Here is a 26,578-nt window from a genome sequence, read left to right on the forward strand (position 1 = left end):
ATCTATTATCGGCGATCACTTGAATTATAATCACATTAGCCTAAACAAGATTATCAATTATCTTATTAAACGTGATTACAAGTACAGATTCCCTTCAAACATGCAAGAGAGGGCGTGATCAAGCAATAACAATAATAAATCAAGCAACAATCATCATAATAATCTCAATCTCAAAGCAATAATTTTAGCAAGATCCTAGGCATAATACTTACAAGATTAATAACAAATCCTAACGTATCACTAAACATAAAGATCAAAGCTTTATCCCTAATATGATACTAACATGATATTGGAAAGCAATAAATAATAAGAATCACCCAAAACATGATACTAGAAAGCAATAAATAACATCCTAACATGATACTAGGAATTAATATACTATAAACATGCTTTCTATATCTAAAGAGAAATTAAAGTAATTAAATTACTTACTTGGATTCCTCGTATCTTTTTCTAATAACAAAATACAGGTGTTAGTAACTTTAAGGAAAATATTAAATCAAACAATTAATATAAATAATTGAAATAGAGATTTAGGACAAAACCTTCAGAAACTATTAACCTTTCACATCTAGGGCGAAGGCAATTTCGAGCTTGGCTAGGTATGTCTAGGACTTGTGAATGCGTGAATGCGAAATTTTGTATTTTGTAAAAAGGTGTAGAAAGGCTTTGAAAGAGGGAGAAAGAATAATCTTCTAGCTTAAAGAGAGAAAAGAATAGAAATAGATGATTGTTGGTGTATAAAAACGGGGAAATACCACCTTATTTATAGAGAAAATAGTCCGAAAACGATAGAAAAAAGTTAGAATTCGAATCCGAATAAAATTGGTTTTGTTGTAGGGTTGTCGCGTGCGACAGTCTGTCGCGAAACGACAGGGATCACGCATGACGACAGGCTCTGTCGTTTGGCGACAAGGTTGTCGTTTGGCACTGGGACATTTTTGCAGATTTTGTTTTTATCATATCTTTTGATACAGAATTCCAAATAAGTCATATAATATATCATTGGAAATATCTTGAAGTCTATTTTCCATCCTAATTAGAATCTGATTAAAATATTTTGTAGATAAAAATATATGGCTGAAATAGTGGAAGGGTTTCAGTTTTGGATAGAGCTTCGTATTTCTTTTATATCTTTTTCGTTATACCTCGGAATTAATATTATAATATATCACTGGAAATATAATTTCAAGATCTATCCAACCATATAAGATTTGGGTAAAAATTATGAGGCACGAAAATAATATATGAACATCTTCCATTTCGCACAGAACAAGGACTCTCAAAAAGAGAAGTTTTAATTAATTTCGAATTCTTTGATCTTATCTTTTTAAAAAGGATAATTAATTAAGATCTTTTAGAAACTTATAGAAGCTTATAATAAATCCTAATTAGTTTAGGAACGGGATTAAATCTTTGGACCCTCTACATGATTGTTGGTCCGTAGGTATATTTCGGTTTGGGCCTAGTTTAGTATTTTGGCCATAACTTCCTCATTATTCATCGGAATTGGGCTTATAATATATCGTTGGAAAGGTCTTTTCAAACCCCATCCAACTGCACTATTATTTGACCCATACCATGGACCAAACTAAATTGGACTGTATATTTTCAGAAATAGAGTACATTTTTGAAAACAGAAAGAAAGTATTTTATTAAGAATGACCGCATCAGAAGACTTTTCACACTTTCACTTCGTTCGATAATCAATGAAGTGAAAGGTATTCATCAATGGGTTTGGTTTTTGAGAAAACACAATTAGGTGTTGTAGACACCTAAAAATGTCTCCCCAAAACCAAACCCGATGATGAACAACCTTTCACCGCCATTATTGGTCGGTTTGAGTATTTAATCTTTGGAGTGCTTAAATCCATATTCAAATCCATATTTTCATTTCATAAACCAACCCAATTCCTATCCCATTTCCCCAAAATATAACTTATTTTCCTCTTTTCGTGCCTTTAAACCCAAAATAATTCATTTCGTGTCCTTTAAAATCATTCATTTCGTGTCCTTTTTATAAAAACATTTAATCCAGATTATTTTGGTCCATAATCTGGGTCCAATGATTGAATAATTGGATGGGGCTTGAAAAGATATTTCCAACGATATATTATAAGCCCAAATCCGAGTTATAACGAATAAGTTATGGCCAAAATATTAAACCGAGCTCAAACCGAACCTAAGCCCACCTTACCTACGACCCAATGATCATGTGGAGGGTCCAAATTATTTAATCTCATTACTAAACCAATTAGGATTAATTAGAAGCTTCTATAAGTTTCTAAAATATCTTAATTATCCTTTTTTGAAAAGATAAGATTAAAGAGTTTGAAATTGAATAAAACTCTTTTTTTTTTTTAAGTCCTAATTCTATCCGAATTGCAAGACATTCAAAGATAGACAGATATTATTTTCTTGCCACATATTTTTTATCCAAATTTTATATGGTTGAATAGCTCTTGAAATTATCTTTCCAACGATATATTATAATATCAATTCCGAGCTATAACGGAAAAGATATGAATAAAATGTCAAACTCTATCCAAAACTGACACCGTCTCACTATTTCGGCTATATCTTTTGTTCTACAAAATATTTTAATCTGATTCGAATTGGGTTAGAAAGTAGAATTCAAGAGATTTCCAACGATATCTTATTCATCTTATTTCGATTTCTGGATCAAAAGATATGATAAAAACAAAAACCGCAAAAATTGCTGTCTATCGAGTTTTATTCCGATTTAATTCGGATCTTATCTTAATTCTTCAACCCTTCTTTTTTCTCTATAAATCGAGGTCATATCACCCATTTTTCAATCATCAACAAGCTTGATCACAAAATCATTATCTTCTCCCTCTTTAGCCTAAATACTAGCCTCCCTATTCTTCAATAATACTTCCCCTAAGCACTCCAAGGAGTCCATACTTAACCCGAGGTTCCGTCCTTAAACCAAGGCGTGAAAGGTATAATTGACTGAGGGTTTGGACCAAATCAAATCTATATTTATTTAATTTAATTTATATTCAATTTATATTTTTATTGAAGTTACTAACAGTTTATTCATGATGTAGCAATTCAAGGAACACACGGAATGTGAGTAATTAATTAATTTAATTACTTATTTTATTTTTATATTGCTAGTATCATGATTAGGGTTATTTTATATTTGATTTGACTAATGATATTATGGTTAAATTGCTTCCAATATTAATGTTTATTCTATTATTATTTTTATGATCACCATATTGCATGTTTAAAGGGAATATGAAATTGAAAATCACGCCTAATAAGATAATTTGGACAACCGGTTTAGGTTCATTTTTAATCTTGTTATTAAATCAAGTGATCACCAATATTTTAGAATAATATGTTGCATTAATATTCAACCAATTTAGCCTAATAATAGATTGGAGCAAATTGAATCTTTGTTTGCATGCCTTTGAGATCGTAGGAATCATTTTTCACTATAAGAATCGAGTAGAGGCCAATACGGGCGAATGTGACTCCATGACTCACTTCGTACCATCATCCCCGAGCCTCCTTTCGTGGTTCCGAACCATATGGAGTTAGTAATCTCATGGATTATGAATGGGGTGTAACCTTCACGGGTCAATCGTTGTTGCCTATCGTTGTCCCTTATCGTGGTTGCCTTTTTATGATCCGTGAACGGTTTACAAGTTCCTAAAAAACTTGTATTATGTCAATTCCCACTTCCTATGAGTGCCAAGCATATTCACCACATGCTTTTAACGTAGGCGCACTTCAAACAACGCCTACAGGTGTCCATAAGGGTTTTGAAATTTTTTAAAATTAGGGTATAGGGGGTTCGAAGTTTTCGAGTTTGTATGGCGAAATTTCAGATATTTTGATGGCTAATTTTGAGCAAATTAAACAACTATTAATAATTCCATATTTTAAATCACATTTAAAATATTCATTGACCCATAATTAAATTATTCTCCCTCCTAATTAAATTAAAATTGTGGACATTCAAATAATTAATGATTTAATATGTGTACATGCATAGGCTAACTGATACATACCACTATATGACTTTAGATACTAATAAGCGGAATTGCATGAATCATATTCATAAGCATCTAAACACCAAGATCAATGCATAACACATAAGGAATATATAATAATACCTTTGAAGAGCGAATCCACATTTAGTCGAGCAAGAACAATGGGAGATAAAGAACCCCAAGTGTGATTCCTCTACTTAGTCCACAGGCATATATCAAACCTCCACTAATGCTAGTTAGTTGTGATTAAACCCTTTTAATCAACCTTCAACAGAGAAGTGAGACACGAACTAATCACGATCCACCACCACGAACACCATGAGCCACCAGTGGGGGTGGCCGTTCGTACGAATAGGGGGAGAGAGGGGAGGGTCGTGTGTGAGAGAGAGGGGGATTAGGGTTTGGGACTTGGTTGCTTAAATTAGAATTAACTGACTTGTGAAATATTTTGTCAATCTAAGTCATGGATCTTATTTATAGATCACATCTCTAAATAAGAGTCCATGTCAAGCTCAAACTCCTTGTCCTAGTCAAACTACTCTATCCCAACACTTCTTATGGTATGTCATGATCTCATGAGGCCCGTTAATGGGCTTCTTATTTGTTTGACCCAATACCTTTGTTATGTGACCTTGTAGGATCCATTATATTGGGCTTTGGACTATTTAACTAGCCCAAAGATCATTTGCCCTATCTAGCACCAGACAATGACGACCCTATAGAATGAACTAATTATCTCCATAATAGTGATCCTTGATATATCTAGTAATTACACTTATCGAAGACATAATTCCTTCAGGCGTAACCTTCACGGGTCAATCGTTGCTTCCTATTGTTGTCCCTTTATTCGTGGTTGCCTTTTATGATCCGTGAACGGTTTACAAATTCCTTAAAAACTTGTTGGCGGCTCCCTACTTTCCTTGCTTGTCCCTAATTGTATATGTCAATTCCCACTTCCTATGAGTGCCAAGCATATTTACACTTGTTTAATGTAGGCGCACTTCGAACGACGCCTACATGTACGCTTGAGGCTTGTTTTAGCCCTCGGGTAGGCCTAAAAATCCATTTGGACTCATATTTCTACCTCAATTATACTAATTCCGTGTGACATCCGAACTTCATGCGATCTCGCTCTCACATCAAGCGTGGGGCTAAATGTTTGGGCCAAGTCCATTGTCTTAAGCCCAATGACCTAAAATTACGAAAATACCCCTCCATGATCTAGCCCAACACTAATCATTGCAAAGTACAGATTTACCCTTAATCTGTCCACTTAAGTACAAACTTCTGCCACCTAAAAGTTCAACTATAAATAGCTCTCCAATCATTAATGATGGTAACTTTTTTCTAATTCTCTCTCCTTCTCTCTACTTTCTCTCTCTAAAGTACTCTCTCTCTCTACTTTCTGTCACTAGAGAATTCCTTTCCTGACTTAAGCATCGCAGGGGCTTTCCCGGGTCGCACCCCTTAGGCAGCTAACCTTCCTTGTTTTGCAGGCCGAGTTCTTGGACGTGCAAGCGGAGCTCTCAGACATCCCTTTGCTAGGCGGAGCCGAAGAACACTTGAACAATCAGACAAGCTCCAGGACATCTTGATATATATACCTTACTACCCTAAGACTCCCAAGAACGTTCTTTTTCCATAAATAATAGCTATAGATACAAGAAATTTAAAACTAACTCTCCCTTTAAGTTGTTTGAATTATTATATTTTATAGGGAAATATCTTTACAATCAATTAATTACCAAAACGTTAACTCAAGATAATTTAAGGAAAAATTAAATCTAAAACGAAGCACAAATTAGAATAATATTTTTTTAATGATTATAAAACATGACTTAACTAAGCCATTGTTTGTTGGGCTTGAGTGATCTCCCAAGGCAAACCTATTAGAAGTGCTATTAATTGGTAATGACGTTGATTTTGTGCTCTATGTAGTTAGATGATATAAAATTTCTTGTCCCTAACTTGTTGCTGCTACAAATTTTTTAAGCATTAAGATTTCTTACTTATTTGCAATAATGGCTGTATGTACCCTTTCCTTTAAGTTGATTTGCAAAATTGTCATGAATCACCTTATTGTATCATGGAGTCTATTTATGATGCCAATGATGATGGATTTATTGAGAATGGTAGTTCATTAGAGGAAGGTTTTTTTGGCTGCCTATAGGGGTCAAGATGAAAAAATGTGGGACATAAGGGTGCAGTGAAGAAGGAAGAATCATTGGTTGTAGAGTCTGTGAATGAGAAATCATTAGTTTATGATCTTTTGGTTGAATATTCTTTCACTAACAAGCTTCGTTAATGACGGTGAAGCTGTATGTAAAATTATTGATGTTGAGCCTATTCTACCATCTCCTATGTTCCATTTTCTTAGAGACTTGATCTTATTCCAGCATTCCTTCATCCTCTATGTTAAATCCTCGTTACTTCAATTGGGTCAATTAATTAATCATCAAAACAATAAATTGTGGGTTTACCAATTTGGTGACAACTGTTTTTTTAAGCCTTTTTTCTTATTCTTTATTTGATTTTGTTGTAATTATATATTTCGTGATTAAGTTATTTCTTTCTAGGGTTTGTTTGGGAATCAAGGGATATACTATGAATGGCAAAGGTTGGTTTAATGAGTCTTTGATTTCAAATTGATAGGTTTTTATGATATTGCTACCCGAGTAATTGTTTGGTTAAGCCTTACTACTTACCTACAATTAATAAACTTGATCATGGTAACAATTATATTGCATAACTTGTAAGACACGAGGTCTTGGCCTAATGGTTAAGATTGAGGGTTTGCATATAATATTGATTGAAAGCTTTAAAACACTCTCATAGTCCCATAGGCTTAGCAATTGCTCTAGAAAAATAACTGATAATTGTTGAAGATATTTTTATTGATCTTGAACTATAAACATGATGATTTGATATCCTTAGGTTATAATAGAAAATTTCAAAAAATGAATTATTGATTTATTTGACAAGGTGTGGCATATTAAAGACGTAAAGGGAAAGTTTAGGGGGTCACACAAACATGGTTTACAAGGATACTTGCCTTAATAGAACTTGTAAATGCAGAATACATGAAAGAAGAAATAAACACAACTTAAAACAGAACTCTGAGAATTCAAGCATATGTTACTGAACAATATCATTCTTCTATAAACTCATCTCTCCAAATACGATCTCCAAATACAATTTTGAAGTTGGAAATAAATCTGATGATGGCCTTTACCACTGTCTTCAAGACCACTTTTATTCTCCTCCTCGCCTGCACTTTGTGGATATTTTCTCATGCAGATTGTGGAGAAGTAGAACCACCAACTTATGAGTATGACCCGCGCATAATGGAGAAGAGGTACAGGAATTGGATGCAATCTCATGGAAAACAATACAAGGACAAAAATGAATGGGAGCTTCGCTTTGGAATTTATCAATCCAATCTTCAGTTTGTTGAATATATAAACTCTCAGAACCTCACCTTCAAGCTCACTGATAACAGCTTTGCAGATATGACAAATGAAGAGTTCAATTCCCTTTTCACAGGTCGATTGACAAACATAACACCAGAAAGGGATCCAGCCGCCATCAATAAAACTGACCGCCTTAGTTTGCCAACAGAGATTGACTGGAGAGACAGGCATGCAGTTACTCATGTCAAGGACCAGGGCGCATGTGGTATCCTCTCAACTTGTATCCCCTTGAAAGTGTGCTAAAATTGTTCTTCCTTCAAAATAATAAAAAAGTGTATATATTTTTTCACTTCCATACCTCAAACACAACTCGAGAAAAAAAGATGGAATAATTTTATCAGCAACTATTTTTCCATGGTTGGAAGCTCTATGCAAAAGCAATTAAAAGAAAATCAGCCAGAGAAGTATAGACTATAGAGTTACGAGTGAAATTGGGATACAAATTTTTCTTATATAAAATTATAAGTGAACAAGGAGCACATTTTTGCAAGTAAAAAACAAAATAAAAAGGGAACTTTTGTTATTTAATGCCATTTGTCTGCTAGAAAACATGTACTATATTGATCATAACATAACTTTGGCTTTCACAGGAAGCTGCTGGGCTTTTTCTGCAATTGCAGCAGTCGAAGGACTCCACAAAATAAAAACCGGGAAGTTGGTTTCATTGTCGGAGCAAGAACTAGTAGATTGTGACCGTGGAGAAAATTTAGGCTGCAGAGGAGGGTTCATGGAAGCAGCCTTTGATTATATAAAAAGAAATGGTGGTGTAGCCACTGAAACAGAGTACCCTTACACAGGAAGGGATGGCAGATGTAATGAACAAAAAGAAAAGCATCATGCTGTAAAAATAGAAGGTTATAGGACTGTACCTGTAGATGATGAAGAGACCCTGCAAGCCATAGTTGCCAATCAGCCTGTATCAGTTGCTATTGACGCTGGAGGCTATGAATTCCAGCTCTACGACAGTGGTATATTTGACGGCTTCTGTGGGACAAGTCTTAATCATGGCGTAACTGCTGTTGGATATGGAGAAGAGGAGGGCAACAAGTACTGGATAGTGAAGAATTCATGGGGTACTCATTGGGGGGAACAAGGATACATAAGGATGAAACGTGGTACATCAAGAAAATCAGGTCTGTGCGGCATAGCAATGCAAGCCAGTTATCCAATTTAATCTCTTTGATATGTTTCCGAAGTAGACATCTTATTGCATTAACCAATTAAATGTAAGTTAAAATATCCTGTATCATACTATCATAAAAGTTGACACGTTGGTATAGGACCTTACCACACTTACCAGAAAGTTTAAAAGATGGTATACTATTACTAGCACATGTCCTACAACACATACAGATTGAAACTTCAACTATCCCTTATTTTAGCTGACTACAACATTTGTTCTGTAAAATACTTGCAATTATCTGTCAGGAAGAGGAAAAACATCGCAAACAAGGCATATAAAGCAATTTAAGTACTTGTTCGACTGCAGAAAAATGATTCAATGCTGTTCAAGGCAAGCTTTTGGTATATAATACACCAGACCATTAACAGTATTAATTACATTGCTCGATATCAGCCAATACAAACAGTCTGGTCACAAAAATCATCCAAGATATACATTAGTACATGGTTGGAATCAACTAGCATGACATACAAACTACTCATAGCCTATAATACTTTCTGGACCAATGAAGCAGATATCAACAGTGTTGTGTTATTGGACCTTTGAGATCTACAGTTGAAAACTCCATCAAATATTAAAGCACATTATAGGCAGTTTTCTGATATAGAGGCATGAAAATTCATAACATTATTAATGTGTTTTTACGTAGGAACAGGCAAAGATGTGCAATACAAAAAACAGTGCAAATACTCCGTAATTTCTTAAGAATTGAAATCATGGAAGGTAGAGCATATTGACAAGAAAAACATAATGAGGTTTGTTTTCAGAGGTTGTAGCTAGCAGAGGAATCACTTAAAAGCAAAGAGATGAGATAAGATATGATACATTTAATCAGAAAACTAACGCAGCAATTTTTCTCACCAAAATATAAATTTAATCTTTAGAAAGAAGCACTCAGTATAACAGAAAATTACAATATCATCAGAAAAATTCCTTGTATATAAATTTGTCCACTATGCAGCAAGACTCAAAGACGGGTTGAGAAAACATCTCAAGTTATAATTTACTTTGCATGAAGTATGCATACAGTACAGAGCACCTGAACAAAATTGATGCAGCGCGGACTATTCTTCATCACCCATCGTAGCCCTTTCTTCACTTTCATCAGATAAAGCTATGAGTTCAATTCTGCAAATCTGTGCCTAACTGCACAAGCAAGCTTCCACTCATCAACTCCAGCCAATCCTTCAACCACCTTTTGCCTGATCTTAATGTATGGTATGTAACCTTTCTCAGTCATTAGCATTGCCATCTTTCCTGCTAGAATGAACTCATTACACTCCAAGCAACCCTCAAGAAGAAGCTCAAAGCTCTCAAACCCAACATGGAACCCCTTCTTTACTAGGAACTCAATCATCTCAGCCGCTCTCCATATCTCCTTGTTAGCACGTAAAGCAGCCACTAACCGTACCAATATTCCTTGCCTTGGTGATAAGTTTAATTTTCCTACCATTTCCTTCATTAATGCCAATGCCTTGTCTGTCTTCCGGATTCCACATAATGCACCTATAATAGTACAGTAACTCTCAGCATCAGGAATACATGCTACCTCAACCATTCCCCTAAGCACTTCTATAGCCTCTTCTAACTGATCAACAGCACAAAGAGACTTAATGATGAAGTTAAAAGTTCCACAATCGGGGCGATACCCAATTGATTTCATAGCTAGAAAAATGCTGGGCACTGACTCAAATTGCTGCTGGTGATACATCCAAGCAGAAGACAGAGAAAGGTAAGTCTGAGGTACAGGGGTACACCCAGAACGAAGTGTACGTTGGAGGGTCGCTAGAGCAAGCGGAAAAGCGTGAGAGCTCTGAAGGGTGTAACTTAACAGATAGTGATATGTAGTTTTAAGGCAGGAATGAGGTTTAAAAGATATGAAAGACTGTAACATTTCATCAATTACTTGAGTTCTATGAATCAATGTGAATGAGGAAAGAAATGAAAAGGGGTTTTGTTTCTTGCAGGATTCTTCTGAGGTTTTCAAGATTTCAGGGATTTGTTCATATGTTTTGTTTGAAATTGCTATTTTTATTGATTCTTCAACTGGTTTATGGGAAATTCCTGAATATAAGGATGAAAATCTGAGGAAAGGGCCACAAAATTGTTGATGAATTCTGGATGATAAGAGAGCCATATTCCTAATATAAACTAATTAATTAACAAGAAGATTAAAAGGCTGAATGTTATTGCTAGTAAATCAAACTCAAAAATGACAAATTTTGGTAGTTTGGTCGTTTAGGCATATCGTCGAACACCTTGTAGGCAAGATTGATTAAGGATGTTTAGGAATATATAAAGCAGATCCCACACCTGATATGCAACCACGATGATCAAATGTTTTGAAGCATATAAAAAAGATCACCTGCAAAACAAAGGAAAGTTAGAAGAAGCATTAAATAACAATGCAAAAATCACTGTTCGAAATTATTTAAGTGTTTATTTTTTCTTCGAATTTAGAACACAAAATCACAGCCAATAAAAATGAATTTTAAAATATGATTTTCAAAATGTGGCATTAAAGAGATCTCCAATGGTATGGAAAAGGGACCTGCTTGTAAATTAATTAAAATTATAAACATGTAGCTTACCATTGGATTGAATTGTTGAATGTTGTTTATATGAGCAACCCTGCTCAAACAAGCTGCTTGTTTTTTTAAATTTAAGCATCTTCCACTTAGATCAGGACACACGAATAATATAATATATTCTTTTTAAATTTTTTTTCTAGCAAGCTACAAGTGATTGCTGCTAACCATTGTAGTATATTGTAGCTTGAAAATATAGGAGCTTTAATTTTTTTTTTTTTTTTTTTTTTTTTTTTTTTTTTGACAATAGCAAACTAAACGGAAGAAGGTAAATAACTTAAGTAACACAAAAGCTACTTAAATTGGATCTGCACTCCTTTGCCAAGACATGAGCCTTTGGACTTGATCCCTGCTAACCTTCCAAACCATACAGTTTTGTAGTTGCTCCCCCTGTTGTCGAAGTTCTTGAATAGTCCAGTAGTACCTCATATCAGCACCTTGCGGATTCTGAATCAAATTCACCACCTCGCTTGAATCTGTATAAACCCAAATTCTCCTGAAGCCTTTACCAATCGCCCATCGAATCCCTCCTAGACATGCCATGAGCTATGTATATAGAGTCGATCCTGCTTTGCAAAAACCTCCCCCACCAACTTCATAATCCTTACCCGGAAGAGCAAAAGCCCACCCAAAACCGCCATTCCCCGACTGTTTATGCCACGAACCATCACACATGATTGTGACTTCCCGATTATTGTTAAGATCGTTAGTTGGCTCTTCAGTTCTGCTTCCTATACTTGCTCTCTGGAAGCATGGCGGAGGTCCCCCAAAGGCCTCCATCTCCTGTATCACTCCCAAAATCCTCACATCCGGCTTCAAGAAAATAGATAAATCTTTGTTGCCCTTCTCCAAATATCGCATAAGAGCTGGGATATGGTCATTTTCATTCCTGAAAACTCTTCCATTTCTAGCCATCCACAGACCCCATAACACACTTATAAAAGTGGTAACACGATCACTACTAATCCCATCCTCGCTATAAAACAGCAGAATATATCTCTGGATCCATTGTCGCAACGAAGTAGACCCATCAATTTCAGAGCTGATATGCAACGGACAATTAAACCAAGCATACCTAGCCAGAGAGCATAAACGGAAAAGGTGTTGCGAATCCTCCACATTGTCCTCACAAACCCCACAACAAGCATCTACAGGAATCCCCCTATGCTGCAAATTTACTTTAATAGCTAAGCCATTTAAAATCAGCTTCCATAGTAACATGCTCCATTTTGGGGGAATCCTCAACTTCCAAATCAGCTTGAAAAAGGCATCCTCCCTCGTAACATTAGATATCTCCCTTTTCTGTTGACATAAGAACGCGTAGCCTGTCTTGACCGTATAGACCCCTGATTTATGACCTTGCCAATACAAAAAATCTTCCTTGTTTGTAGCAGGAATCTCCATTTCTAGAATCTGTCTTACTGAGTCCCATTCGAACTTTTGCCTAACTACCCCAGCATCCCATCCTCTTTCATGGGAAGAGATCATTAAGTTTCTTACCTTCCCCGACCATACTCCACTAAGCACCTGATTAGACTTAAGGACAGGCATCTCACCATTCATCCATCTCATATTAGCATATTTAACCTTTTCACCATTCCCAATTTTCCATGCAAAGCCAGACACCAACTTATTTGCCACATTATGGAATCCCCTTCTTCCCCATGAAGTGTTAACCCTTATTGCGGTCGAGGTCCTTCCATCACACATTGTGCAAGCATGCACCAGAGAAAAAGAGCGAGCTATCAGAAGTTGAGGATTACAATGCATCCTAGCCACTTTCCTGAAGAGAAGAGCATCATTAAGGTTTGCCATTGCCCGAATACCAAGCCCTCCCATTCCCTTCGGGAGGTGTAAGGTGTCCTTCCCAATCCAATGCATACCCTTCTCTCTATTCCTTGCCCAAAAACACCTTGCAATTCAATGAGAGAGTCAATTTTATTAACTATTGACCCTGGAAGCTTGAAACATTTCATAACATGAGATGAAATTCTTATTAAAACCAAGTTGATCAAAACTAGCTTTGTTGATTGAGAAATCCTCATCGTACCTCAATTCATAATCCTCTGCACCACTTTGTCCACTAAAAACGGGAAAAAGTCCTTTTTTTCGTCGAGCGAGATCAATAGGAGCACCTAGATGGAGCCCCAAATTCTGAACCTGGCCAAACTTTAGAATCCTTTTAAACTCCTCTACTTTGTGCACTGGCACCATTTTACTGAATTTCACAAAAGATTTTCCAATGTTTAAACGCTGCCCTAAGATATCACCAAACCTGTCAATGATATTCATTAGGTTGTTACATGACTCCTCTGTAACCTACAAAAAAATCATAACATCATCAGCAAAAAATATATGTGAAATAGCAGGCGATCTCCGGGTGACTTTGAGGCCCTTAATTTGCCCTAGATTTCCCCCATCGTCAACATCCTTGATAACACATCCATGCAGAATAAGAACATGTAAGGAGACAGCGGATCTCCCTGCCTTAAGCCACAGCTAGGCTTGAACAACTCTGAAACCTGCCCATTTACCAAAGTTCTGTACGACACCGTCGACACACATTGAGAGATCCAATGCACCCACTTTGGCGGGAATCCATAAGCCTGTAAGGCCTTTAGTAGAAAGAGCCAGTTAACTCTATCATATGCCTTTGACATATCTATCTTGATAGCCGCTTTATAAGAGTCCCCTTTATTAGTATTGATCAAGTAAAGCAACTCGTGACTTAGAAGAATATTATCCTCCATGTACCTTCCCGGGACAAAAGCATGTTGTGAATCCGAAATGAGGTTTTGAAGGAGACCCTTCATTCTGTTTACCATGCACTTGGCTATGCATTTATAGACCGTGTTACATAAACTAATCGCCCTAAAGTGAGCCGCCACCTCCGGAACTTCCACTTTGGGAATCATGACTAGTATTGAGGAATTAAATTCCTTTAACAAGTAACCAGTGTTAAAAAAGGATTGGACCGCCGTCACCACTGTTGCCCCCACTTTCTCCCAATGTTGCTGAAAAATTTCTGCTATAAAACCCTCTGGCCCCGGGGACTTCGACCTATGGATGGAGAACATCGCCTTTCTTATCTCCTGGCCCGTGAAGGGCTTAATTAGCCGTAATTTCTCCGTTTCCTCAATCCGGGGAATATAAAGCTCCCGAAGGGCCAAATCAATTCTTTCACCGATCCCATCCGGATCATCAATAACTGGATGAAACACCTCCATCAAAGAGGCCTTAATGAGTGATTGAACTTCCTTCTGACCTGTTATCCACTCATCGTTATTATCTCGAAGGGTAAGGATTTCCCTCCTTTTCTACCTTTGTTCGACCCTATTGAACATCATGGAAGACGGCATATCACCACACTTTATCCATTTCTCTTTCATCCTTTGTTGCCAGTAAGTAAAACCTAGCGTGGATGTATCCAAAGTCTCATTCACCATAGCCACAAAATCTGAACCTTGTTGAACCGTGCTAATATTAGCACTATGAGACGCCAGAACCAGAGAATTTTCTCTCCAATTTACGCCTCACATTTTCTTATTATGTAAGCACCAACCCTGCAATTTGTTTCTCAACCATTTCGACCGCTGCACTAAGCGGAACATATGCGATCCCTCAAACGGCATATCAAAAGCTTCCTCAATCATAAAAACCACTTCTGGCAAAGATAGACACCATGTTTCTATTTGATAGGGTCTATTCGATCGAGTAGTCGTAGTTGTTGTATCATACAAGATAGCGACATGGTCCGAAGCCATGATTGGCTCATGAAAAACTCTACCCTCCGGAAAATCATGAAATCATTCCGAAGTTTTATATGCCCTATCCAATATTTCCATAATTAGTTGATCCCCTTGCCGTTTATTTGACCATGTATATCTGGGCCTTGAAAAAGGTACCACACTAAATAGGGATAAGTAGGGGTTAGTGGGTCATTTAGCCCCCTACAATTCCACAAGATGAATTTCATAAATCCATCGGGGGCTGATCCGGTGTAGCCGCCTCACCATCATTAATCTCCATTGAATCAGCAAGTATCTGTTGAACCTCGAAGTCAAACTCATCCAAATCAGAAAATATTCTTGAAGTTACTTCATCACCACTCTTTTGTTTCTTTGTTGGGCCCGAAGAAGAAGAAGAACTATTAGTAGCCCGTTTCTTTCCCACACGCCTAGTAAGAGAAGCACTCGGACTCACACCCCACAACCGAGCCGTGTCGACGTTCGATAACGCCTTTGATATGAACTCAAAAGCATTGTTCTTATCTCGATGCCAAATGTTAAAGCCTCCCTTCTCAGCCCATCTATTAAGAGTTTTCAATCTCATCTTCTCAGCCCAGCCCAAATCATAAGAGGTTGCACGCACATTATCCTCATCACACGATCTAAGTGGAGTGTCTTCCACCGTTCTCTGCCTTTTTGTTCCCCAATTATTCATGTCAGATTGTAGCCGATTTATTAACTCATCAATCCCTGTTTGCAAAGCCGGCGAATTTGGTGGATCAAACTCGGTTAAAGGGAGATTAACGAACTCACTCCCAAAAGAATTTGGGCAATCAGGAACATAACGAGCCCTAGCTCCCTGATATGGTCTCCCAACTCGAGAGGTAGTCAGAGATTGCACAAAACGCCTCCCTGCTTCAACAAAGTTTAGATGGTTAGCATCCAAATAATCATCAAAAGCTTGATTATTTACCATAGGCAGAGGCTCCGGTAGCATTAGGGCGTTGTCCCTCCTGTATTTTCGCCGCCGTTTTCTGCCGAGATTCCTTGCTCTGTAATATCTTGCAACAAACCCGATCTTTGACCACCCCGAGTTTCTGAATTTTCAGCCCAAATATTGATACCAAGAGCCTAGAACAAAGTACGCGGTGTTGCTTCTCCTTTTTCCCTTTCTGCCACCGCCGCCGACGATTCCCCCACCTCAAAATTCGAGGATCCAAATCTGGGTAGTGACGGTGGGTTAAAATTTTCAAGAGGAGAATAATACGAGCTGATTAGATCCCTTCGAAAAGCGCCATAAGGTCGGAAACCTTGTCTCGTTGGCGTTTGGTTAAGTTGGTTTGAAGAAGGGACTTGGTTACGGTTTGTGTTTGGAGATGGGTAAATTTGGTTACTGTTTGTGTTTGGAGATGGGTTCGAACCCAGTCCTAATTGAAGAGGTGAAGCCGGTGTGTTTAAATTTGGCATTGTGTAAGCAGCATAGGGGTCTTGGTGCAGCCCCAATCTCCTTCCAGGGGACAACCGCAGCGCTGCACCACCAATCCTCGATTCCCTAGCGTTCCCATCTTCCACCTCACTTCCACTCGAGCTATCTGAGCCCGAGAAATACACCGTGTCGTTGCTGTAATCCGAGTTAAACTCGAAGTCCGACGCTTCTTGAAACTGTTGTTGCTCTACCAAAGGCAAATCCTCTGGCTCCTCCATCCTTGTTAAATTGACAGCCATGTTTCTGTACCTATAAATGTAAGGCAATCCTTGCACATAATTAGTATAATAGGGATAATCTAAGGGTCCATGTAATACCCTTAGACCAGCCCTTTCCACTTCCTCAAGACGTCGAGCTAAACGTCTTGTTGCTACATCAATTCTAAATCGACAATTAGTTGAGTTATGACCCACACAACCACATCTCTTACAAAAACGGAAGACACCCTCATACCTGAAATATACCCAGATAACACGCCCATCTGAGAGTGGAATGTAGCAGCCCGGAATGAGCGGCAGCGACACATCAATCACCAACCTTGCCCGGAGGTCAGCTCTTTCCGGGAGTCTGCCATTTGTTATTGGTTCTAATTGACCCAAATAACAAAAGATTCGTCTTTCCCAAGCTTCAGTTAAAAACTGAAAAGGTAGGCCATATACACAAACCCATATTCTGGAAGTTGAAAAGTTAATTTGTTGGGGAATGAAGTTGACATCATAACGCCTTAAATTAATAAGGCGGCCTTCAAAAGTTGTCGTATATTGTCTCACGAGTCCGTCCAAATCATTTGGATCGAGACACTCAAATATAAAAAAATTTCCAGTACGATGAACTCGCACATGTGCCCTAGACTTCCATCTTTGATTGATGATGTGCTGCACGTAAGTAACAGGGGGTGGGTTGGGACCAATGAAAACTCCAATAGCACATGTATTGAAGTTAATAATACCTAGAGCATTAAAGTTTTGAGGAGGAGTAACAAGAAACCCCATTCTGTGAGGTCTAGATTGATTTCCATTAGGAGGAGGGTTATTATTCTCCATAAGTTAGAGAATAATCAGTGAAGATGAAGACAGAAACAAGAAGAAAACAAAAGACAAAGAGAAGAAGTGAAGAGAAGCTGTAAGATAATGGAGTTATTACTCGATTTAAATAGCCAAGGTAATTATCAGAGCATGAATCAAACCAAATGCATGGGGAACAAGTGTCTAAACATAAATGCTCCAACGGTTTCTTGCAAGAGTTAAGAAGCTAAGAAATTGAGTTTGCTGGGCTCAAGGTAAATGAAACGCACACCCCTTAATCCTATTGGCCAAATTAAAAGCTGCTAGAAAGGGAAGGGATTTTATGGAAAAGATTTTGTAAAACCGAGTAGGAATTAGGCATAGCATGCATTGGAATCTTGGAAGATCAAAAGGCAATCTCCTTGTGAAAGTGACAGAAGCAAGAACTTAGGATATATTGAGTAGAAAACCAAGAAGTAGGGTTAGGGTTTGAGAAAACCAAGAACTCCAAGGGGAGACTCACTTTAGTGAGAGAAACTCTCAATTTTTAGAGACAGAAATTTTATGTTATGTTTGTTATATGAAGTGTCGGAGCTTTAATTATTGATGTCACAAGGTGGGCTACAACCAATTGTAGCTTTCCATTGGAGATGAGCAACTCCAATGGTTGCTTTTAGGGACTAGCTTGCAATTTTAATAATTTTCAAGCTAATAGCCAAACCATTGGAGGATATTTTAATAATTAGCTTGGCCAAGCTAATGCCAAGCTAATTAGCTTAGAAATTAATTATCTCTAATAAAATACTATTTATTTAAAAAATAAAGCGGAAAAATCTAAATGCTAATTAGCTTAACCATTGTGGCATAAATTAGCTAGAAGGAAGAATAGCTTTGTAATTCTAGGTGGCATGGCAAGCTAATTTGGCAATTAGCTTGCTGTTTAGCGGTAAGACAGGAGAGCAGAATAAGATCAGTAAGAAAAATAAACAGAAACAAAGGGTAATAACGACATTTACCTTTTATGGAAGTATTTGTTCTGGACTTTTGGTATTAGGGTAATATTATATGTAGCCCTAAGAGTTATATATAAGTATTAAATATACTCTTGAAAATTGTATAAAATTAGATCAATTTTATTAGTGTTTATATTTTGATGATTTCTTAACTTTTTATGATTTTCAAGTGTAAATTTTATTTATTTATTTATTTTTGGCAACACGCAAACAAGTAATATATGAGTACATCACTATGGTCCTCATTGTTTCCTTGCCTCCTGGGCTAATGCGTGAGCCTTTGAGACAATGGTACGAGGAACCTTATTGCAACAGAAATACACGAAATTATCAATACATTTATTAATTTTCTGGCTAACCTACGAACATCCCATGGCGCATCATAAGGGTGTTGTATGACCTTCCTTGCTTCCATGCTATCTGTACAAACCTCAATGGACTTGCTCAATCCCTGAGCATGAAGAACTCCCTCCTTGATTGCAAGTAGTTCTGAATGTAGTGGTGATTGTGCCATCACAACTTTCCCTCCTCTCACAATCTCCGTGTGTTCCTTCATTATGACCCATCCTATGCCTGCCGAGATTTTTCCCCCTTTGTCCTTTTTCCATGCTCTATCAATGAATATAGACAGTAGTGATCCTTCTTCACACATTCTTGTAGCCCAGAAAAGGGCTAATTCTCCTGCCTCCCTAGGCCTCTTCTCCTCCTTGGACTTGTGTTCCTTTAACCTAGACACTGATTCTTCCAGCAAAACCATAATCCTTTTCGGGTCGGGGGAGGCATTGCCAAGTGTCACCTCATTTCTATGCACCCCAATAGCCCACAACAATGCTGTGAAATACGTGAGTTGCTCAGGTGATGGATTCTTTGCCAAGTACTGTATTAGATTTCGTGTCCAAACATTCAAGGGTGGATCCAGTACACCCGTTTGGATTCCCAATGGGCCACATGCCCAAACTCTTCTAATAATCGGACAGTCACGAAAGAGGTGTTCAGCTGTTTCATTAATTGAGCCACACACCTCACATATGTCGTTGATATTAATTCCCCTCTTCTGTAGATTGCCTTTTGCACTCGTACATCCCTGTAGGATTTTCCACATAAGGATTTTCCATCGCCCAGGAATACATAGACTCCATAGCACTCTCCATGAGTTGCAACGCTGCATAGAGTTTGTTTGGCTGTTATTCATCAACCACAAGTACCCTGACTTTGTTGTATATTTACCCGTTGTTTCAGCAACCCAAATATCTTCATCCTCTTCTGGCGTTGGCAGGGTTGGGGTGCATAGGATGTTCCTTGCTGTGTGAAAAGGGAAGAGCCGCCAAACTAAGCTACAGTTCCAGTTGCCAGCCGCATTGATAAGGTGGCATACCTTTATGTATCCTGCTCTGTCCTCTTCCCCTGTTGAATCTTTAAAGGCAACCCGTCCACTTTTTAGCCAGATGTCTTCAGTGATACTTGTATTTCTTCCATTTGAGATACATTTTCCCACACCCTCCTTCATCTGCTATGCAGCTTTGATCATGCTTCTATATGCCCACGAGACTGTAGATGGCACTTTGTTTCTTCTAGCCAGGTCGACAGGAGAATAGCGGTACTTCCCCTTAAGGACTTTGCTGACGAGTGAGTTTCCCTCCTTATGGACTCTCCACGCTTGTTTGAAAATCAAGGCTTTGTTTAACATGGAGATATTTCGAAGGCCTAGTCCCCCCTCCTCCTTTCGCAGTTCCAGTACTTCCTTTTTCCTCCAGTATATAGGTTTCTTTCCCAGCGACTTACCCCAGAAGAATTGGAGGCAAGAGGAAGTCAGCTTTGTTACGAATTTCTTAGGCAGGAGATATACAGACATAATGTGTGATAGGATCGCAATAAGAATGGAGTTGATTAGCACCAGCTTGCCCGCTTGGGAAAGGCATTGGAATTTCCATGAGAGGACTTTTTGATGAACCCGCTCCACGAGAAAATTGAGAGCGCTTGTTGATCTCCCATCTATGTCCATGGGGCATCCCAAATATGTTCCTAGATTCTTCTCCTGCTTCACTTTTAGTGGCTTCTTAAGGATTCGTTGGAATCTTCTTGGTGTGTTCGGGCTAAAAATTACATATGATTTCTCTTTGCTCACTATTTCCCCGCTGATCAGGCCGAACTCCTCGAGGCATTGGTTCATCGATGCGCAAGAGGCAATGGAGGGTTTAAAGAAAAAGAGAGCATCGTCTGCAAAGAAGAGGTGAGTAATAGCGGGGGAATTTCTTTGAACCTTTATCCCAGTCAAACTTCCCGACCTTTGTAAGAAGCTTATTCTCCGCAATAAGACCTCCAGACAGAGAATGAAGATGTATGGTGATAGAGGGTCTCCCTGTCGCAATCCAACACTCGGGTTGAACCACTTAGTTGGTTCGCCGTTAATAAGCAGGGCATAAGACACCGAAGAGATGCATTCCTTTATCCATCTCACCCATCGTTCTGGGAAGTTAAGTTTCCGGAGTACTTCCTCTATAAAAAAACCCAGCTAACTCTATCATAGGCTTTGTTCAAATCCACCTTCATTGCTGCTGCAAAATTTGGACCTTTTTTCCTACTTGTGATTGTATGAATGAGTTCGTGTGCAATTAGACAGTTTACAACAAGAAGCCTCCCTGGAATAAAAGCATTCTGGTACTCATTTACTATGTCACCAAGAATCCTCTTCATTCTGTTCACTAGGCATTTGAAGATGATCTTGTAGAACGTGTTGCATAGACGAATTGGGCGGTATTGTGAGACTTTTGTGGCATGTATCACTTTTGGTAAAAGGCATAAGAAGGTCATGTTAAGCTCCCTCAGTAGGTTGCCTCCATTGAAGAAACCCTTCACTGTCGCACTGATGTCAGGCCCCATGAAGTTCCAGCATTTTTGAATTAAAATTGGTGGGCAACCATCCGGACCAGGGGCTTTCAAGGGGGCCATACTAAACACGACATCCCTGATCTCTCTGTCTAAGAAGTCTTCATTGAGTACCTGCAATTGAGCTAAAGTTAATTCTGGGAGATGTTGTAACCATTCCTCCATAAGGGGGGTACTATTGTGCATCGAATCAGAAGATTCCACTTCCGGGGGATTGCATTTGTAGATGTTGCCAAAATAGTTCCTGAACTCTACTGCTATCCTTTCTTCTTCCAGGATCCATTCCCCTACCTCTTGCTGAAGCGCCATGATGCTATTTTTTTCTTTCCTTTCCTTCACGCTACGAAAAAAGAAGGAGGTGACTTCATCCCCCAGCTTATCCCATCGAGATTTAGCCCTTTGCTTCCAGAATAACCACTGAACTTCTGCTTCTTATTGTAGCTCGTGCCTGAGCTACTTCTCCTTTGCTAGCAAGTCCTGCTGTTCCTCATCCGTTGTAAGTGCCAGCTGCACCTCCGTTAGGGAACGATGGAAGTCATCCCACTGTACACCCCTTGAGGCCTTCCATTTACAGCACCAGTCAGCAATTTGTTTCTCACAAGTTGCATCTTGCGGCATAGTTGGTACATGCGTGATCCGTTGCATTGCTCCTACCAAGCCTCTCGTATTAAAAACAAAGCCTCCTCAAAATGCACCACACAGGCCTCCACTTTATATGGTCTTTTTCGTTTTTTATTCAGATCAGGATTGGTGTCTAGGAAAATAAGACTGTGTTCGGATAAAAAGATTGGCATGTTAAACACCATTGCGTTTGGGAAGTGATCAGACCAACCGGGATTGCAATAGGCTCGATCGAGTCTTTCCATTATGTTATCTTCCCCCTCCCTGTTGTTTGTCCAGGTGTATTGGGGTCCTTTGCAAGAGATTTCGATTAAACCACAATCCAACCTCCATTGGCTAAAGTAGCTCGCTCCCCTTAGTACCTGTTGTAGGCGTCATTTGAAGTGCGCCTACGTTAAGCATGTGCGAATATGCTTGGCACTCTTAGGAAGTAGCTTAGGAATTGACATATACGATTAGGGACAAGGAAAGTAGGGAGCCGCCAACAAGTTTTTAAGGAACTTGTAAACCGTTCACGGATCATAAAAAGGCAACCACGATAAGGGACAACGATAGGCAACAACGATTGACCCGTGAAGGTTACACCCCATTCATAATCCATGAGATTACTAACTCCATATGGTCCGGAACCACGAAAGGAGGATCGGGGATGATGGTACGAAGTGAGTCATGGAGTCACATTCGCCCGTATTGGCCTCTACTCGATTCTTATTGTGAAAAGTGATCCTGCGATCTCAAAGGCATACAAACAAAAATTCAATTTGCTCCAAACTATTATTAAGCTAAATTGGTTTAATATTAATGCAACATATAATTCTAAAATATTTGTGATCACTTGAATTAAATAACAATATTAAAAAGGAACCTAAACCGGTTGTCCAAATTATCTTATTCGGCGTGATTTTCAATTACATATTCCCTTTAAACATGCAATATAGTGATCAATAAAAATAATAGAATAAACATTAATATTGGAAGCAAAGTAACAATAATTCTAACAATACAAAATCGTTATAAAAATAATAGAAATAAAAGGAACACAATTCTTACTTTGATTCTGTTTGTTTGCAACTGCAAAATAATAAACGAGTTAGTAACTTCAAGGAAATAATAATTAAAATAAATTAAGTAGAGTTGATTTGGGGCCAAACCCTCAAACAGTTCTACCTTTCACGCCTTGGCTTAAGGACAGAACCACGAGTAAAGTATGGACTCCTTGGAGTGCTTGAAGAAGGAATTTTGAAAGAAGAAGGGTAGGATAGTGTTTAGGCTAGAGCATAGAAGAGAGAAAAAACTAGAGAATTAATTGATGCCCCGTACATCATAAATGAGGGGGTATTTATAGAAAAAATGTGCTAAGGGAACACACGGAACCATAAAATGATTAAAACCCTAAAAAAGTATCCCGCGACACGGCAAGGTGTACCGTGACACGGGAAATCCCACCGTCAGACGGGAAACTTTCCCGTGACACGATACAAATTTACGTGATGCGGGAAATATTTAGTAAACGGGAGGAGAAAACGCGTTAAGGGTTTACGCGGAAAGGACACGGAAATCTCCGTGTCACAGCAAATGTCCCGTGTTACAGGAAACCCCACCGTCAGACGGGAAAGTTTCCTGTGACACGGTGGACTGTTGCCGTGACGCGGGAGATTTCAGTCCGTTTTTCCGTCTAAATTCATTTTAAACCCTAATTTCGTTCAGCATTTTAAGTGCCGATTGATAATTTCGGGCCATTTTCTGATTTTATTATTATTTGGGCTAAAATAAATAAAAAAAGTTTGGGCCAAAATAATAAAACAGTAAAATAATAAAAAATTAAAAAAAAGGTTTTGGGCTAAAATTAAATAATAAGTATGGGCTGAAATTAAAACTATGCTTTGACCAAACATCAAGACTAATCCATGGACTATTCAAAAATTAAATTTAATCAAATACGATTTTTTAAGCACTCTCGGGATTAAATATTGAACCCGACCAATAATGGCGGTGAAAGGTTGTTTATCATCGGGTTTGGTTTTGGGGAGACATTTTTAGGTGTCTACAGAAGCCCCCACTTTGACTGAGTTTATAGAAACGTCAGTTTCGAAAACGATAGTCAAAGTACTCGATAGGGACGGAGAATGATTTAAGATGTTCTGCGATCCTAAATCACTCTGTATACGCCGATACCTGCAGAAAAATGTTAATTCCACAAATAAAAGAGTAAAAGGATAGAATACGTATCTAGCACCAGTGTATTGGTGACAAATGAGTTTGGCAGCTTCCTATGCTTGAAGGAATCCACCAGATAACGTTCGTTGAAACGCTTTCCATGCCTGAGGAAAGCCGACTGAGGGATTTGGTAACTTTCTAAGCCTGAAGAAATCTACCAGATGATACTTTCCATGCTTGAGGAAAGCCGACATATGAATTTGGCGGTTTTCTATGCTTGAAGAAATCCACCGGATAATACTTTCCATGCTTGAGGAAAGTCGACAGATGATGAGATTGCAAGTCTCTGTGTATCGAGAACCTTGCATCATGAAATGATGGTGGTTCAATTGTCCCCGAACGTGGGCTGTAGATGGTTCGCTTGTCCCCGAACGTGGGTTGTAGATGGTCCGCTTGTCCCCGACCGTGGGCTGTAGATGGTCCGCTTGTCCCTGGATGTGGGCTGTAGATGGTCCTCTTGTCCTCGGACGTAGGCTGTAGATGGTCCGCTTGTCCCCGGACATGGGCTGTAAATGGTCCGCTTGTCCCTGGACGTGGGCTGTAGATGGTCCGCTTGTCCCCGGACGTGGGATGTAGATGGTTCGCTTGTCCCCGAACGTGGGCTGTAGATGGTCCGCTTGTCCCCGGACGTGGGCTGTTGATGGTCCGCTTGTCCCCGGACGTGGGATGTAGATGGTTCGCTTGTTCCCGAACGTGGGCAGTAGATGAGACCTGCAAAAATAAATTTGCTAATGGACTCGTATATATTGTGATTGACTTGACCACTAACTTGACTAAGTTTGACTTGATGTGACATGACATGTGTATGACTTGTGAGTGTGTGTGTATATGTGTGTGTGCAGACACAAGCAAACGAAGATGCAAAATCAAAAAATTTCCGTCATTTTTTGTCATGAGTGGAGGATACTGACTTTCTCCCAAAAAAGAAAGATGTGAAAACCGAACTTTTATTTTCGAACTTCCCTCGATGAGAAAATTTTGAAATTTTTTTTTTTTTTTAAACTTCCCCAAAAGAAAAGACGCGAATAAAGGAAAGAAGTTTTAAACTTCCTCGTTGAGCAAGACAAAATGAATCGCATGGATTGAATTGCTTTTCTTGAAAGTAATGTATGCATGATGAATGTCCTTTGGACAGGAGGCTAAGGACAATTACATCATGTGACACGATGAATGAACTTAGGTCATTGAGATAAGCGTCATATATGGTGTAAAGAAACTATCTTGAACGTTACTTAGGTCTGGAAGCTAAGCACTGTAGACACCCATTTGTGTCTCCCCAAAACCAAACCCAGTGATGAGTACCTTTCACGTCAAATCATAATCGAATGAAACGAAAGTGTGGAAAGGTCTAGTGTTGCGGAAAGTTTTATTTTATTTTCTTTTCTTTTCTCTTCTCTCTGTTTTTGAAAACTTTATTTTAAGAAAACAGCCAATCCAGTTTGGTTGGTCCATGATATGGGTCCAATAGTGGTGTAGTTGGATGGGGCTTGCAAAGACCTTTCCAACGATATATTATAAGCCCAATTCCGATGAATATTGAGGAAGTTATGGCCAATTTACTAAACTGGGCTCGGTTTGAGTTTTAAGTACGGCCCAATGATCTAGGGGAGGGCCTAATATGATTTATCATTCCTAATGTAATTAGGAATGGTTTTGGTCTACTAGAACATTCTAGAAGGTTCTCATCATTCTTAATTCAATTAGGATTGTTTAGAGTTTTAATTAGATCAAATAGCATTTTCGACTGAAATTATATTATTTTATCTTCCAGTACGGGAATTTTATCAGAATTTCGAAAACGCGTTAAAAGCCGGTTTGGCGTCCAACCCCAGGCCTTGGCGCCTGGAACCAGGATTGGCGCCAGACGCCATCCATTGGCGCCTGGCGCTAACCACTGGTCTTGGCGCCAATGAGCCAGGGCTGGCGCCAAGGTGGTTCTGTGGTCTTCAAACTCTGTTTTGATAAATTATCTTTTTTAGCTGATTTTCTCTATAAATATCGTATCAAAAACTCCGTTTTCATGGACGGATTGTCAACACCAATTATCAACTATCTTCATCATCAATCATCAATAACATTGATTCTTTAGTATTCTTTTCTATTTTGCTTTTTAATACAAAATTCCGCATTCACAAGATCTTGATACACCTAGCCATATTCGAAGTTGCCTTCGCCCCAGACGTGAAAGGTTTTAATTTCTGAGGGTTTGGTCCCAAATCTCTCTTTCAATTATTTAATTTAATTGCTTTGTTTATTATTTTCCTTGAAGTTACTAACGTGTGTATTTTGTAATTAGAAAGAGGTACGAGGCATCCAAGTAAGTACTTTATTGATTAATTGATTTTATGATGTAG

The 26,578-nt window shown here is 38.5% G+C and overlaps 2 protein-coding genes and 1 pseudogene across 3 annotated transcripts; 1 reads left to right on the top strand and 2 right to left on the bottom strand.

The window, feature by feature from the left end:
- The first annotated feature begins 7,058 nt into the window (after nucleotides 1-7,058).
- LOC145559841 (cysteine proteinase COT44-like) lies at nucleotides 7,059-8,758 on the top strand. Its single transcript, XM_081621126.1, has 2 exons — nucleotides 7,059-7,703; nucleotides 8,089-8,758. The coding sequence occupies exons 1-2, from the start codon at nucleotides 7,247-7,249 to the stop codon at nucleotides 8,670-8,672; spliced, it is 1,041 nt and encodes a 346-aa protein (XP_081477252.1). The 5' UTR covers nucleotides 7,059-7,246; the 3' UTR covers nucleotides 8,673-8,758.
- An 844-nt stretch (nucleotides 8,759-9,602) lies between these two features.
- On the bottom strand, nucleotides 9,603-11,424 carry LOC145559842 (pentatricopeptide repeat-containing protein At1g06270 pseudogene; annotated as a pseudogene). The gene is made up of 2 exons (XR_014092993.1): nucleotides 11,273-11,424; nucleotides 9,603-11,046 (listed from the first exon to the last, which is right to left on the bottom strand). The product of XR_014092993.1 is annotated as a pentatricopeptide repeat-containing protein At1g06270 pseudogene (transcript).
- LOC145557699 (uncharacterized) lies at nucleotides 10,957-14,496 on the bottom strand. The gene is made up of 5 exons (XM_081618872.1): nucleotides 13,711-14,496; nucleotides 13,320-13,588; nucleotides 11,851-13,181; nucleotides 11,627-11,745; nucleotides 10,957-11,046 (listed from the first exon to the last, which is right to left on the bottom strand). Exons 1-5 carry the CDS (start codon nucleotides 14,494-14,496, stop codon nucleotides 10,957-10,959), a joined length of 2,595 nt encoding a protein of 864 aa, XP_081474998.1.
- Nucleotides 14,497-26,578: the final 12,082 nt, after the last annotated feature.

Source organism: Chenopodium album, chromosome 9 (assembly GCF_948465745.1).
Source record: "Chenopodium album chromosome 9, dcCheAlbu1.1, whole genome shotgun sequence".
NCBI lineage: Eukaryota > Viridiplantae > Streptophyta > Magnoliopsida > Caryophyllales > Amaranthaceae > Chenopodium > Chenopodium album.